Source organism: Silurus meridionalis, chromosome 27, assembly GCF_014805685.1.
Source record: "Silurus meridionalis isolate SWU-2019-XX chromosome 27, ASM1480568v1, whole genome shotgun sequence".
NCBI classification, from domain to species: Eukaryota; Metazoa; Chordata; class Actinopteri; order Siluriformes; family Siluridae; genus Silurus; species Silurus meridionalis.
Genome location: NC_060910.1, coordinates 18087348 through 18103769, shown reverse-complemented (window position 1 = coordinate 18103769; position 16422 = coordinate 18087348). Strand labels below are relative to the sequence as shown.

The 16422-nt window shown below is 43.0% G+C and overlaps 2 protein-coding genes across 2 annotated transcripts in view; both read left to right on the top strand.

Annotated features, from left to right (window-relative positions):
• Positions 1–800: 800 nt before the first annotated feature.
• mvk (mevalonate kinase) lies at positions 801–5426 on the top strand. Its single transcript, XM_046842285.1, has 10 exons — positions 801–1126; positions 1677–1824; positions 1947–2094; positions 2312–2467; positions 2846–2949; positions 3473–3518; positions 3638–3728; positions 4057–4176; positions 4405–4558; positions 5004–5426. Exons 1-10 carry the CDS (start codon positions 1043–1045, stop codon positions 5153–5155), a joined length of 1203 nt encoding a protein of 400 aa, XP_046698241.1. The 5' UTR covers positions 801–1042; the 3' UTR covers positions 5156–5426.
• A 139-nt stretch (positions 5427–5565) lies between these two features.
• fam222a (family with sequence similarity 222 member A) overlaps positions 5566–16422 on the top strand; it is a 60923-nt gene continuing 50066 nt past the window's right edge. Inside the window, exon 1 of the mRNA XM_046842280.1 lies at positions 5566–6133. The gene's annotated coding sequence lies outside the window, so the exon portion shown is untranslated. The remainder of the gene's footprint in view (positions 6134–16422) is intronic.

Below are 16422 nucleotides of genomic sequence, written 5' to 3'. Positions count from 1 at the left end.
AAATTATCGAGAAGAACTTAGAAACTTTCCAGTATGATGATCTGGTGATTCTGGTCTAAAATAATAATAACACCTTGTTGTTTAATCGAAAGGAGAGAAAAGTTTGATTAGATCTTCCACTCAGGAATGAAGACAAGTGATATCTGACAACCTTGTAAAGTCTAAATGTGATCTTCTTCCTTAATAGAATTTTTTTTGTTTTACACACAAAACTTTCAAGTTTATTTCTCCTAAATTTCTTGCGATCACGAGAAAAACAAATCTGACGGAAAATGACGGAAATATTCTGCTCCTTCACTGTTTATATTCATATAAATTAATAAGCCACTGTTTATAAGATAATGATAAAATATTTGCATCAAGTTATTATTTAGTCACATAATGTAAGTATTTTCCACAGAAGTACATATAAATAAAAGTTTGAATGAAATCACACTAAATATTACTACACAAACACTTTATCTTTCACTGGAAATCACTTTTATTATATGAAAACTTTTTGACTTAAACAAAAATCTTTCCACTACATTTATAAAAATGTATAAATAAAAGTTACACACCTTTTAACGACCAATTTAGTAAAATTATCTGTTTATCATCTATAATTAATGAAAACGTGTTTAATTTTCCAACTCGCTGAACCCAAATAAGTTTGTTCTCTCTCGGTGTCCGTAGCCGCGTGGGCGGGACGAACTGTCAGACGACTGATGACCCGATGTGGCGACGTGCGATCTGATTGGTCAGTGTCCTCCCGTCCGTGTGAATCCTGGTTCTGATTGGTCACCGAGTGGTTGGTTTTTACTTCTTATTCAGTGAATGCGGAAGTCTGAGTGTCTTTCAGAGAGAAATATATTTAATGTATTGACTTTTTATGTGTTATATGAATCCATTGTGTGTTTTTTTTTATATGTAAATGTTATTATGAATAATTCTGTACATGGACGCTGGTGTGTAAACTGATTTAAACAGAGAGTGACTAGTTTAGTTTTACCACCCGTATTGGGAATGTGGGTGGGTTTGTAATGGTGGCTATTAGACAGTCATGGCGGCTGTTGTTCAAGAGTGTTTAATTTCAGCTCCGGGGAAGTCCATCCTGCACGGAGAACACGCTGTAGTTCACGGCAAGGTAAAGTGTCCACGCACACACACGCCTCATTCACTGTGTCCTCAACGCGCTCTACTAACGAGGAATTAATGATGTAGATTGTTCTTTTCGCCGCCTGAGGGCGACATTTATACATTTACTTTCAGTACAGTATTACTCAAGTATTTCTATGTGCTGACTTTTTAATAATTTCTCTAAAGTGTGTTTCCTGTATGAACAGTTCAGTTCAGTGTTAAAGATATTAAACTTCTCAGCGCAGAAAAATCCAACGATCTGAAACACAAATATTTTTGTAGTCCCATTTTCTTTAATGCTTTAAACTGTGTAATATCTTGTATTTAGATTCTTTGTCCTTTTCAAGACTTTGTGCTTAAAGATAGAATAAAGAAACTCCTGAAATAAAACACATCTTCTGTATGGTCCAGAAACTCCTCAGATACTCGTAATGTGTGTGTGATACAGTAACATACGTCTCTCAGAGCTTCTCTCCACTGATTCTGGCTGTGACTGAGATTTAATAAGTTTTTAAGGTCATTGATCTGTAATTATTTTTGTTAATGATCTTGAACAGGTTGCGTTGGCTGTGAGCTTGAACCTGCGCACGTATCTGCGTCTGCAGCTCACGTCTACAGCTGAAGTGTCCATCAGTCTCCCCAATATCGACACCTTCCTGTGCTGGGACGTCAGTGTGCTGAAACCGCTACTGTCTCACCGTGAAGGTAGAACTGAGACCTTCACACTCATTACTGTTTCTGTACATCAACACAGACCATGGATTTGAGTTCTCTGTGTGTGTGTGTGTGTGTGTGTGTGTGTGTGTGTGTCTGGTGATGGTGTGTAGGGGAGTGCAGGAGCTCTACAGAGCTGGACACTGAGTTAGTGAGGAAGTTGAGGGAGTTTATAGCCATCACTGATGGATCCACAGACACCAGGAGCATGGCGGTGCTGGCGTTCCTCTACACGTACCTGTGTGTGTTCTCTCAGTCACAGTAAGAGCTCATCCACATCACACCTCCTAATCACATCATACGTTAGTTACTGAGTGACCTGACGCATGACATCATGTCTCCAGAGAAACTCATGTTTGTGTAGAAGATCTTCTCCAGACAGAAGAAGCTCCAGATGCTCATCATGATGTCTGTGAATGTTGTTCAATGTATTAAAGAGAGTGTGTGTGTGTGTGTGTGTGTGTGTGCTTATCCCCAGAGTCCTGCCCAGTCTGAAGGTGTGTGTGTGGTCTGAGTTGCCTACAGGAGCAGGTTTGGGTTCCAGTGCTGCGTACAGTGTGTGTGTGTCTGCAGCTCTGCTCACTGCCAGAGGAACCATCAGTTCACCTTTAACACAGAGTCAGGAGACGGCCAGGTCCCACACACACACACACACACACACTCACACAGCTCTCACACAAAGTCAGGAGATGGCCAGGTCCCACACACACACTCACACTCACACACTCTCACACAGAGTCAGGAGATGGCCAGGTCTCACACACATACACACACACACATACATACACACACACACTCAGCTCTCACACAGAGTCAGGAGATGGCCAGGTCTCACACACATACACACACACACATACATACACACACACACTCAGCTCTCACACAGAGTCAGGAGACAGCCAGGTCATACACACAGACACACACGCACCGCTCTCTCTCTCTCACACACACACACACACACACACACACAGTCAGGTAACTGATGGTTCTGGTGTGTGTTGTGTGTTTTCAGGTGGACTGAACAGGAGCTGGAAATAATCAACAATTGGGCGTTTCAGGGTGAAACGATTATACATGGCAACCCATCAGGAGTGGACAACGCAGTGGGGACGTGGGGTGAGACCTCGAGTTCTCTGCTTATACTGTTACTGTTTAATCTCATTCAACTCACTATATCATCTCATATCTTCTCACTGTGAGCTCAGTGTGATACACAGTGCACAACAAACACAACAAAAACTAAATCTCAGCTGTAGCTCTACATCTAACACACACACACACACACACACACACACACACACACACACACTGATACAGAAACAGAGTTGAGTTTACAGTTGAGAATAATAAAATAAAACAGAGTGGAGCAGTCAGACTCAGTGCTGATAAACTCCTCACAAGTGATCTTCATCCTCTCATCTTCATCATCACATCTTTAACATCACCTCCTCTTCATCCTCACGCTGTGTATAATGTTGTGTACAGGAAGAGAGAGTTTGTGTTTATACTTTTATTCTCCATAATGTGAAAATGGAAAGTTTGACTTACTGAAACAGACTGTGTGTGTGTGTGTGTGTGTGTGTGTGTGTGTGTGTGTGTGTGTGTGTGTGTGTGTGTGTGTGTGTGTGTGTGTCGGCAGGGGGCTTCCTGAGGTATCATGCTGGGAAAATTACTTCACTTAGCAGGTAAAAACTCACACACACCCGAATCCTGTTCTGCTTTATCACTGTGAGTTGATACATTAAAGTGTGTGTGTGTGTGTGTGTGTGTGTGTGTGTGTGTGTGTGTGTGTGTGTGTGTTCAGAGTGCCCACACTGAGGATTCTCCTCACCAACACTAAAGTTCCACGCAGCACCAAACTGCTGGTATCACGAGTGAAGGACAGAATAAACCAGGTGACTCAATTCTTACAGGTTCTTCAGCTGTTCCTCGACAGGAACTTGTGAATGTCTGTGTAGAACCTGACAACTGTGATTCCCTGTTAGAAACAGCTCCAAGTAGAATCAGTAATAGTGTATAAGTGTAAGTGTAAGTGTGTTTGTAGAAAGTTTTGATCTCTTGAGGGTTTCTTATTAAAGTTTCTGTGTAGAAACATGGCAGTGTTTTCATATCAGAATGAGAAGTAGAATCTAATTATCCAAAATAATCGTGTGTGTGTGTGTGTGTGTGTGTGTGTGTGTGTGTGTGTGTGTGTGTGTGTGTGTGTGTGTGTGTGTGTTGCAGTACCCGTCGGTGATGTTGCCTGTGCTGGAGTCAGTGAACGCAGTGTCTCAGGTCTGTGAACACACACTTGCTGAGATGGTCACAGAGGGAACTTCATCCAAACACTACAGCACACTGGAGGTACACACACACACACTGGAGCACACCATGTCTGTTGTAATAAACTGCACACACTCGTTTCCCCTCGTACACAAGAACATATTGAGGAATAATAAAAAAAATGTGCAGAACTTTAATGATTTAATGATCACGTTAATGATTTTACATGATGATTTCGCTTCACTTTGTTCTTGTTTAATGTTGTTTCTATCTGATTTCTGGTTTCCACACACACTGGTTCCTCCTCAGGATTTAATAGATATTAATCAGCAGCACCTGAATGTGATGGGTGTTGGACACTCGTCCCTCAACACACTGTGCAGAGTTACACTCGCCCACGGCCTCCACAGCAAACTGACCGGCGCAGGGGGAGGAGGCTGCGCTATCACCCTCCTCACACCAGGTCTCTCACACACACACACACACACACACACACACACACACACACACACATGCTTCACACTAACTTTTACTATAAATCAGTGTTTTTTCCTGAAGTTTTTCTAAAAGCTGATAATTGCTTGATGATAATTTTGCAATCTCAGCACTTCACATTTATGGTTTTTATTCCTCAGTAGTTTGCTGTTAATCACAACTTTTATTTCACACGATTGTGGTCATAATACACTCGGCATCAAACAATGTTGCTAGGCAACCTAAATGAATGATGTGTGTAGCTCACATGTAGCTGAGATGTTCTTTTTCTGGACAATGTAAAGTCCATATTGACTGTGGAACAGAATAAACCTGTATCTCAGAGAGCTACACTTTAATTACACTTAGCTTTAACCGCTACAACAATCAGTCGTACACCCCATATTAATATAAACTGGTGTATGATGTTCCAGACACAGACGAGTCGGTGGTGCGAGACGTGATGAAGGAGCTGAAGAAGGTCGGCTTTGACTGCTGGGAGACGAGTATCGGAGCACCGGGGGTCCTGCTGCACTCGCCCACCTCACTGACACACAACGTCCTCGACATCCTCAACAAATACTGAAGATCTGCTGACACACACACACACACACACACACACACACACACTCTACAGAGGAACATTGCAGCTACACCAACAGTATTATTTATGTTCTAATGAAGATCAGAATGGACACAAACGTCCACTCGACTGATACGATACCAGAATGACCTCATCCTCCAGTTTTAGCTCGCTAGTGTTGTTTGGGGGAATGATAGCTCGAGCGCTAATACAGTGTGGGTCTCCTAATACTTTATACCAACTTTATTTCAAAATAAATCTGATCTTTGGATTATCCTGGCTGAATGCCAGTTCTTCTTCTTTTTCCTCTTCAACCAAAGGTGCAGTTTTGGACGTTACGATTTAAATTATAGGCAGATTATATATGAATGCAATGCTACAGCACAATAAATGTACATTTGATATGATTAAATATTAAAAATCTACATCTAACGTATTCGACTAAAATCTTTAAGAGCGTTTTCATAAAAAAGTGGATTAAATCATAGTGTACTGGTTTTTTTTTTTCTAACTTATTTTCTGTAGCATCTCTAGATCAGCTCGATCGGTTAATTAATATGCAAATCAGACCCTGACGTCACCGATCATCTTCAATTGAGCTTTTGCCTCATTTCCCCTGAAAAGATTCACAGTCTGCGGAGGAAAAGTGGATTAGCAGAATAAATGTACATAAAATGCAGTCAGATTTATTTAGATAAATTATTTTATTATATATCAACTTTATTCTTTAATGAGGCAGGGGGAAGTGGGCGGAGTCTCGGTCGATTTTTCACTTCGCAGCCATTTTGTGGTGAACTTCATTGTTAACTAACAAACACCTGAAATATATAATCATTATTATTATTATTACAAATACCACATAAGCTACTAGAAAAAATGAAGATGAAAGCATCAGTATTCTAGAAGCTTCTGAACATCACACACACACACACACACACACCTGAGGACCTGAGGCACCTCACACTCCTGCTCTCCTCACAGGTGCGTGTCCTCCAGATCTGTTCCAGTCTTTATTATATACAGTGTCCGTTTTGGTCCAAAGATGATTCTATATTCTTTAATGAAGGGGAACTGATGGAGTTCGAGATTTAAGATTTTTAATGTTTGTGTTTCTCAGTGAAACGGAACCAGGTTCAGCTTTACTCATTGGTATCATTTCATTAATAAAATCTCACCATTGAAATCATTCTTATGTCCCTAATGAGCTTTAAGACTAGAAGAATATTTCATATGTTGACTACATGCACCTCTGTAGTTCATACACCATGTCCATGTCTTTCATTCCTCTTTACAATACAGTAATTATACATCATAACTTATTCAAGGCAACTTTGGTTGGCTGCATCGATACTAATATAAATATATCAAATAATTTACTGTTTTTACTGTCAAACTCAACTTTCTGATCGTTTACATTCACAGTGAAAATAAATTACACACAATAATATGCCCGAGATTCTAGATCTTATTTCTTCCCCACACTTGGTCAGTGTCAGAGTTAATCCACCAGAGGGCAGCAGAGGGACGAGAACTGAATATTATCACCATTTTTTTAATTTAATTTAGAATTTGATCGAAATCTCACAATAGCTTCATTTTCCAAATATACAGGTTTTACATTAATAACATGAGCATCTGAACTCAACAATTTCTGAATATTCAATAATTTGTCTGTCTAAACACACCGTAAAAAAAACAATAGATTTTCTACATAATACACAATAACACTTATCATATCAAATTATATATATTTTAATAATCACTCAGTAAACTTGTGTTTTTTATGTGTTGATGTCAGACACCAGGACAGAACGCCGTCAGCTGCTTCTCTCTTTTCTACTGATTTCACTCTTTAACTCACCTGATTGATCTCAAGCGCTTTCCGAAACAAGCGTTTTCATCAGCGCTGAGCTAATGAACACACACACACACACACACACACACACACATGCTCATTATCATCTGAACTGAAGCTGACTATAAATACACACTCCATTATTAAATATGCACTCATTATTACACTCGGAGATCAAATCACAGCTCATATGGATTAACATAACGCTTTTAATCTCTACTGGGAAATTTATAATAGATAGAGTGAGAATTCTCACACACACACACACACACACACACACACACAGCAAACTATAAATATTGAACAGCACTTGTATGGACTAGTATACAGATCTATAGTATCATGCTGCACCTGTGTGTGTGTGTGTGTGTGTGTGTGTGTGTGTGTGTGTGTGTGTGTGTGCTTAAGGACTGTAGAGTAACAGGATTATTGAGGACACGAGAAGGGACACTGAACGATCTCCTGAGGACGTCTCTCTCTCTCTCTCTCTCTCTCTCTCTCTCTCTTGCCCACTTATGTGAAAGTGGATTACCAAATCGTTTTATCTTTGTTCCCCCCTTTCTCCCTATCTTTCTTTCGTCCTGTACCCCCTCTCTCTCTCTCTCTGTGATGGGGTGATGATGATGGGGAGAGTTATGAAGCCGGCGCCCCGTTGGCGCGTTTGAAATTTGGCCAACCAGCAGCTGGCAGAGAAAAAGGTCAATTTGAGGGAAGTCTGGAGTAATTGATTTCTCTCCTTTCTCTCCCTCCCTCCCGTTCTCTCTCTTTCTTTCCATCTCCATCTCCCTTTTTCTATCCATCTTTTTTCCTCCTCTCTGTTGTTTTAATTCATTCTTTTAAATGTCAGATGGCTTTAGCGGTGCAGCGCTGCCAGACGGGCCGTACCACAAGGGAGGGGGGTGTGTGTGTGTGTGTGTGTGTGTGTGTGTGTGTGTGTGTGTGTGTGTGTGTGAGACGTGGGGGCGTTACTGTGAACTTTAACCTTTCTCTCAGTGCTTGCCTCCTGCCGTCTGTGTTTCAGTAATGCTCCCTTCATCCCCTCATCCCTCATCCCCCACTCCCTTTTTTCCTCCATCGCAATTTCCAAAACTCAACCTGCTGGAATTCAGTCACTACTGAGCTGCTGACCATAATCACATCACTGAGAGAGAGAGAGAGAGAGAGAGAGAGAGAGAGAAGAGAGAGGGATACAAAGAGAGAGAAGAGAGAGAGAGAAGAGAGAGAGAAGAAGAGAGAGAGAGGGAGAGACATTTTTATGTTCTTAAAATGTCTGTTTGGAGAAGCTTTTAGCTGCAGTGTGAGGGACTCTGTGTGTGTGTGTGTGTGTGTGTGTGTGTGTGTGTGTGTGTGTGTGTGTGTGTGTGGTATTCTGACCCTTTCATTGATCCACATCTCCTTCGGCAGTTGAGTGTGAGACACACTGACCTTTGACCCCTGGTTTTGCCTGCTGGCATCTCGACTAAGAGCCGCTGTCCTGCCTCTGAGGTCAAGAGGTGTGTGTGTGTGTGTGTGTGTGTGTGTGTGTGTGTGTGGAGTGGTGGTGTGAAGTGAAAGCTGAGGGTGATGACCTCGATGAGTCTATTTCGCACCAGTACACGCTGACAACTGTGTGTGTGTGTGTGTGTGTGTGTGTGTGTGTGTGTGTGTGTGTGTGTGTGTGTGTGTGTGTGTGTGTGTGTGTGTGTGTGTGTGTGTGTGTGTGTGTGTGTGTGTGTGTGTGTGTGTGTGTGTGTGTGTGTGTGTGTGTGTGTGTGTGTGTGTGTGTGTGTGTGTGTAAGGTCACTGACACCCCAAGCTCACACCTACACAAGCCAATGTGAAAAGATGCACTTGAACACAACACAGAGACAACAGATGACAGCTGACTCACAAAACACACACACACACACACACACACACACACACACACACACACATTTTGTTTAAAATAACTCTACACTAAACGTGATGAAACAGTGTCAGTGCACATTAGACCTGTCAAAATTTATTTCATAGGTAGAACCAGTGTGTGTTTTCTTACAGCAAACTGTGTGTGTGTGTGTGTGTGTGTGTGTGTGTGTGTGTGTGTGTTCTCCTGTAGAATCTTGCACTTTATGAAATGTAATCTAAATTCTAATATAATCTGCACAGAATGAGGACACGTTCATCCTTATATCTCCTGTAAACAACTCAGTATAATCACACACACACACACACACACACACACACACACACACACACACACACACACACACATCATTTACACTCACCAGCTCCTCTTTTTTACTCTCCGAATTTAATAGAAAAAATGACAGCTTCACAAATGTTTCCAAATCTGTAACAATGAGGGTGGAGATAAAGGTGAGGGTAGATGGTGAGGAGATGATGGTGTAGATAAAGGTGAGGGTAGATGGTGAAGAGGAGATGATGGTGTAGATAAAGGTGAGGGTAGATGGTGAAGAGGAGATGATGGTGTAGATAAAGGTGAGGGTAGATGGTGAAGAGGAGATGATGGTGTAGATAAAGGTGAGGGTAGATGGTGAAGAGGAGATGATGGTGTAGATAAAGGTGAGGGTAGATGGTGAAGAGAGATGATGGTGTAGATAAAGGTGAGGGTAGATGGTGAAGAGGAGATGATGGTGTAGATAAAGGTGAGGGTAGATGGTGAAGAGGAGATGATGGTGTAGATAAAGGTGAGGGTAGATGGTGAAGAGGAGATGATGGTGTAGATAAAGGTGAGGGTAGATGGTGAAGAGGAGATGATGGTGTGGATAAAGGTGAGGGTAGATGGTGAAGAGGAGATGATGGTGTAGATAAAGGTGAGGGTAGATGGTGAAGAGGAGATGATGGTGTGGATAAAGGTGAGGGTAGATGGTGAAGTGGAGATGATGGTGTAGATAAAGGTGAGGGTAGATGGTGAAGAGGAGATGATGGTGTAGATAAAGGTGAGGGTAGATGGTGAAGTGGAGATGATGGTGTAGATAAAGGTGAGGGTAGATGGTGAAGTGGAGATGATGGTGTGATAAAGGTGAGGGTAGATGGTGAAGAGGAGATGATGGTGTAGATAAAGGTGAGGGTAGATGGTGAAGAGGAGATGATGGTGTAGATAAAGGTGAGGGTAGATGGTGAAGAGGAGATGATGGTAGATAAAGGTGAGGGTAGATGGTGAAGAGGAGATGATGGTGTAGATAAAGGTGAGGTAGATGGTGAAGAGGAGATGATGGTGTAGATAAAGGTGAGGGTAGATGGTGAAGAGGAGATGGTGTAGATAAAGGTGAGGTAGATGGTGAAGAGGAGATGATGGTAGATAAAGGTGAGGAAGATGGTGAAGAGGATGATGGTGTAGATAAAGGTGAGGGTAGATGGTGAAGTGGAGATGATGGTGTAGATAAAGGTGAGGGTAGATGGTGAAGAGGAGATGATGGTGTAGATAAAGGTGAGGGTAGATGGTGAAGAGGAGATGATGGTGTAGATAAAGGTGAGGGTAGATGGTGAAGAGGAGATGATGGTGTAGATAAAGGTGAGGGTAGATGGTGAAGAGGAGATGATGGTGTAGATAAAGGTGAGGGTAGATGGTGAAGAGGAGATGATGGTGTAGATAAAGGTGAGGGTAGATGGTGAAGAGGAGATGATGGTGTAGATAAAGGTGAGGGTAGATGGTGAAGTGGAGATGATGGTGTAGATAAAGGTGAGGGTAGATGGTGAAGTGGAGATGATGGTGTAGATAAAGGTGAGGGTAGATGGTGAAGAGGAGATGATGGTGTAGATAAAGGTGAGGGTAGATGGTGAAGAGGAGATGATGGTGTAGATAAAGGTGAGGGTAGATGGTGAAGAGGAGATGATGGTGTAGATAAAGGTGAGGGTAGATGGTGAAGAGGAGATGATGGTGTAGATAAAGGTGAGGGTAGATGGTGAAGTGTAGATGATGGTGTAGATAAAGGTGAGGGTAGATGGTGAAGTGTAGATGATGGTGTAGATAAAGGTGAGGGTAGATGGTGAAGTGTAGATGATGGTGTAGATAAAGGTGAGGGTAGATGGTGAAGTGAGATGATGGTGTAGATAAAGGTGAGGGTAGATGGTGAAGTGGAGATGATGGTGTAGATAAAGGTGAGGGTAGATGGTGAAGTGGAGATGATGGTGTAGATAAAGGTGAGGTAGATGGTGAAGTGAGATGATGGTGTGGATAAAGGTGAGGGTAGATGGTGAGGAGATGATGGTGAAGATAAAGGTGAGGGAAGATGGTGAAGAGGATGATGGTGTAGATAAAGGTGAGGTAGATGGTGAAGTGGAGATGATGGTGTAGATAAAGGTGAGGGTAGATGGTGAAGTGGAGATGATGGTGTAGATAAAGGTGAGGGTAGATGGTGAAGAGGAGATGATGGTGTAGATAAAGGTGAGGGTAGATGGTGAAGTGGAGATGATGGTGTAGATAAAGGTGAGGGTAGATGGTGAAGAGGAGATGATGGTGTGGATAAAGGTGAGGGTAGATGGTGAAGAGGAGATGATGGTGTAGATAAAGGTGAGGGTAGATGGTGAAGTGGAGATGATGGTGTAGATAAAGGTGAGGGTAGATGGTGAAGAGGAGATGATGGTGTAGATAAAGGTGAGGGTAGATGGTGAAGTGGAGATGATGGTGTAGATAAAGGTGAGGGTAGATGGTGAAGAGGAGATGATGGTGTAGATAAAGGTGAGGTAGATGGTGAAGAGGAGATGATGGTGTAGATAAAGGTGAGGGTAGATGGTGAAGTGGAGATGATGGTGTAGATAAAGGTGAGGGTAGATGGTGAAGAGGAGATGATGGTGTGGATAAAGGTGAGGGTAGATGGTGAAGAGGAGATGATGGTGTAGATAAAGGTGAGGGTAGATGGTGAAGTGGAGATGATGGTGTAGATAAAGGTGAGGGTAGATGGTGAAGAGGAGATGATGGTGTAGATAAAGGTGAGGGTAGATGGTGAAGTGGAGATGATGGTGTAGATAAAGGTGAGGGTAGATGGTGAAGAGGAGATGATGGTGTAGATAAAGGTGAGGGTAGATGGTGAAGAGGAGATGATAGTGTAGATAAAGGTGAGGGTAGATGGTGAAGTGGAGATGATGGTGTAGATAAAGGTGAGGGTAGATGGTGAAGAGGAGATGATGGTGTAGATAAAGGTGAGGGTAGATGGTGAAGAGGAGATGATGGTAGATAAAGGTGAGGGTAGATGGTGAAGGAGATGATGGTGTAGATAAAGGTGAGGGTAGATGGTGAAGAGGAGATGATGGTGTAGATAAAGGTGAGGGTAGATGGTGAAGTGGAGATGATGGTGTAGATGGTGAAGGAGATGATGGTAGATAAAGGTGAGGGAAGATGGTGAAGAGGATGATGGTGTAGATAAAGGTGAGGGTAGATGGTGAAGAGGAGATGATGGTGTAGATAAAGGTGAGGGTAGATGGTGAAGTGGAGATGATGGTGTAGATAAAGGTGAGGGTAGATGGTGAAGAGGAGATGATGTGTAGATAAAGGTGAGGGTAGATGGTGAAGTGGAGATGATGGTGTAGATAAAGGTGAGGGTAGATGGTGAAGAGGAGATGATGGTGTAGATGGTGAAGGAGATGATGGTAGATAAAGGTGAGGGAAGATGGTGAAGAGGATGATGGTGTAGATAAAGGTGAGGGTAGATGGTGAAGAGGAGATGATGGTGTAGATAAAGGTGAGGGTAGATGGTGAAGAGGAGATGATGGTGTAGATAAAGGTGAGGGTAGATGGTGAAGTGGAGATGATGGTGTAGATAAAGGTGAGGGTAGATGGTGAAGAGGAGATGATGGTGTAGATAAAGGTGAGGGTAGATGGTGAAGTGGAGATGATGGTGTAGATAAAGGTGAGGGTAGATGGTGAAGAGGAGATGATGGTGTAGATAAAGGTGAGGTAGATGGTGAAGTGGAGATGATGGTGTAGATAAAGGTGAGGGTAGATGGTGAAGAGGAGATGATGGTGTAGATAAAGGTGAGGGTAGATGGTGAAGAGGAGATGATGGTGTAGATAAAGGTGAGGGTAGATGGTGAAGAGGAGATGATGGTGTAGATAAAGGTGAGGGTAGATGGTGAAGAGGAGATGATGGTGTGGATAAAGGTGAGGGTAGATGGTGAAGTGGAGATGATGGTGTAGATAAAGGTGAGGGTAGATGGTGAAGAGGAGATGATGGTGTAGATAAAGGTGAGGGTAGATGGTGAAGTGGAGATGATGGTGTAGATAAAGGTGAGGGTAGATGGTGAAGTGGAGATGATGGTGTAGATAAAGGTGAGGGTAGATGGTGAAGAGGAGATGATGGTGTAGATAAAGGTGAGGGTAGATGGTGAAGAGGAGATGATGGTGTAGATAAAGGTGAGGGTAGATGGTGAAGAGGAGATGATGGTGTAGATAAAGGTGAGGGTAGATGGTGAAGAGGAGATGATGGTGTAGATAAAGGTGAGGGTAGATGGTGAAGAGGAGATGATGGTGTAGATAAAGGTGAGGGTAGATGGTGAAGAGGAGATGATGGTGTAGATAAAGGTGAGGGTAGATGGTGAAGTGGAGATGATGGTGTAGATAAAGGTGAGGGTAGATGGTGAAGTGGAGATGATGGTGTAGATAAAGGTGAGGGTAGATGGTGAAGAGGAGATGATGGTGTAGATAAAGGTGAGGGTAGATGGTGAAGAGGAGATGATGGTGTAGATAAAGGTGAGGGTAGATGGTGAAGAGGAGATGATGGTGTAGATAAAGGTGAGGTAGATGGTGAAGAGGAGATGATGGTGTAGATAAAGGTGAGGGTAGATGGTGAAGAGGAGATGATGGTGTAGATAAAGGTGAGGGTAGATGGTGAAGAGGAGATGATGGTGTAGATAAAGGTGAGGGTAGATGGTGAAGAGGAGATGATGGTGTAGATAAAGGTGAGGGTAGATGGTGAAGAGGAGATGATGGTGTAGATAAAGGTGAGGGTAGATGGTGAAGAGGAGATGATGGTGTAGATAAAGGTGAGGGTAGATGGTGAGGGTAGATGGTGAAGAGATGATGGTGTAGATGGTGAAGGAGATGATGGTAGATAAAGGTGAGGTAGATGGTGAAGTGTAGATGATGGTGTAGATGGTGAAGAGATGATGGTGTAGATGGTGAAGAGATGATGGTGTAGATAAAGGTGAGGGTAGATGGTGAGGAGATGATGGTGTAGATAAAGGTGAGGGTAGATGGTGAAGTGAGATGATGGTGTGGATAAAGGTGAGGGTAGATGGTGAAGTGGAGATGTTCAGATGGTTCTGGCGTCTCTGTGTAGATGGTGAAGTGGAGATGATGGTGTAGATAAAGGTGAGGGTAGATGGTGAAGTGGAGATGATGGTGTAGATAAAGGTGAGGGTAGATGGTGAAGAGGAGATGATGGTGTAGATAAAGGTGAGGGTAGATGGTGAAGAGGAGATGATGGTGTAGATAAAGGTGAGGGTAGATGGTGAAGAGAGATGATGGTGTAGATAAAGGTGAGGGTAGATGGTGAAGAGGAGATGATGGTGTAGATAAAGGTGAGGGTAGATGGTGAAGTGGAGATGATGGTGTAGATGGTGAAGGAGATGATGGTAGATAAAGGTGAGGGAAGATGGTGAAGAGGATGATGGTGTAGATAAAGGTGAGGGTAGATGGTGAAGAGGAGATGATGGTGTAGATAAAGGTGAGGTAGATGATGAAGTGGAGATGATGGTGTAGATAAAGGTGAGGGTAGATGGTGAAGAGGAGATGATGGTGTAGATAAAGGTGAGGGTAGATGGTGAAGAGGAGATGATGGTGTAGATAAAGGTGAGGTAGATGGTGAAGAGGAGATGATGGTGTAGATAAAGGTGAGGGTAGATGGTGAAGTGGAGATGATAGTGTAGATAAAGGTGAGGGTAGATGGTGAAGAGGAGATGATGGTAGATAAAGGTGAGGGTAGATGGTGAAGAGGAGATGATGGTGTAGATAAAGGTGAGGGTAGATGGTGAAGTGGAGATGATGGTGTAGATAAAGGTGAGGTAGATGGTGAAGAGGAGATGATGGTGTAGATAAAGGTGAGGGTAGATGGTGAAGAGATGATGGTGTAGATAAAGGTGAGGGTAGATGGTGAAGTGGAGATGATGGTGTAGATAAAGGTGAGGGTAGATGGTGAAGTGGAGATGATGGTGTAGATAAAGGTGAGGGTAGATGGTGAAGAGGAGATGATGGTGTAGATAAAGGTGAGGGTAGATGGTGAAGAGGAGATGATGGTAGATAAAGGTGAGGGTAGATGGTGAAGTGTAGATGATGGTGTAGATAAAGGTGAGGGTAGATGGTGAAGTGTAGATGATGGTGTAGATAAAGGTGAGGGTAGATGGTGAAGTGGAGATGATGGTGTAGATAAAGGTGAGGGCAGTGGGTGTGGGTGTGGGTGAGGGTAGATGGTGAAGAGAAGATGTTCAGATGGTTCTGGCGTCTCTGTGTAGATGGTGAAGTGGAGATGATGGTGTAGATAAAGGTGAGGGTAGATGGTGAAGAGGAGATGATGGTGTAGATAAAGGTGAGGGTAGATGGTGAAGAGGAGATGATGGTGTAGATAAAGGTGAGGGTAGATGGTGAAGTGGAGATGATGGTGTAGATAAAGGTGAGGGTAGATGGTGAAGAGGAGATGATGGTGTGGATAAAGGTGAGGGTAGATGGTGAAGAGGAGATGATGGTAGATAAAGGTGAGGGTAGATGGTGAAGAGGAGATGATGGTAGATAAAGGTGAGGGTAGATGGTGAAGAGGAGATGATGGTGTAGATAAAGGTGAGGGTAGATGGTGAAGAGGAGATGATGGTGTAGATAAAGGTGAGGGTAGATGGTGAAGAGGAGATGATGGTGTAGATAAAGGTGAGGGTAGATGGTGAAGAGGAGATGATGGTGTAGATAAAGGTGAGGGTAGATGGTGAAGAGGAGATGATGGTGTAGATAAAGGTGAGGGTAGATGGTGAAGTGGAGATGATGTAGATAAAGGTGAGGGTAGATGGTGAAGAGGAGATGATGGTGTAGATAAAGGTGAGGGTAGATGGTGAAGAGGAGATGATGGTGTAGATAAAGGTGAGGGTAGATGGTGAAGTGGAGATGATGGTGTAGATAAAGGTGAGGGTAGATGGTGAAGAGGAGATGATGGTGTAGATAAAGGTGAGGGTAGATGGTGAAGAGGAGATGATGGTGTAGATAAAGGTGAGGGTAGATGGTGAAGTGGAGATGATGGTGTAGATAAAGGTGAGGGTAGATGGTGAAGTGGAGATGATGGTGTAGATAAAGGTGAGGGTAGATGGTGAAGAGGAGATGATGGTGTAGATAAAGGTGAGGTAGATGGTGAAGAGGAGATGATGGTGTAGATAAAGGTGAGGGTAGATGGTGAAGTGAGATGATGGTGTAGATAAAGGTGAGGGTAGATGGTGAAGTGTAGATGATGGTGTA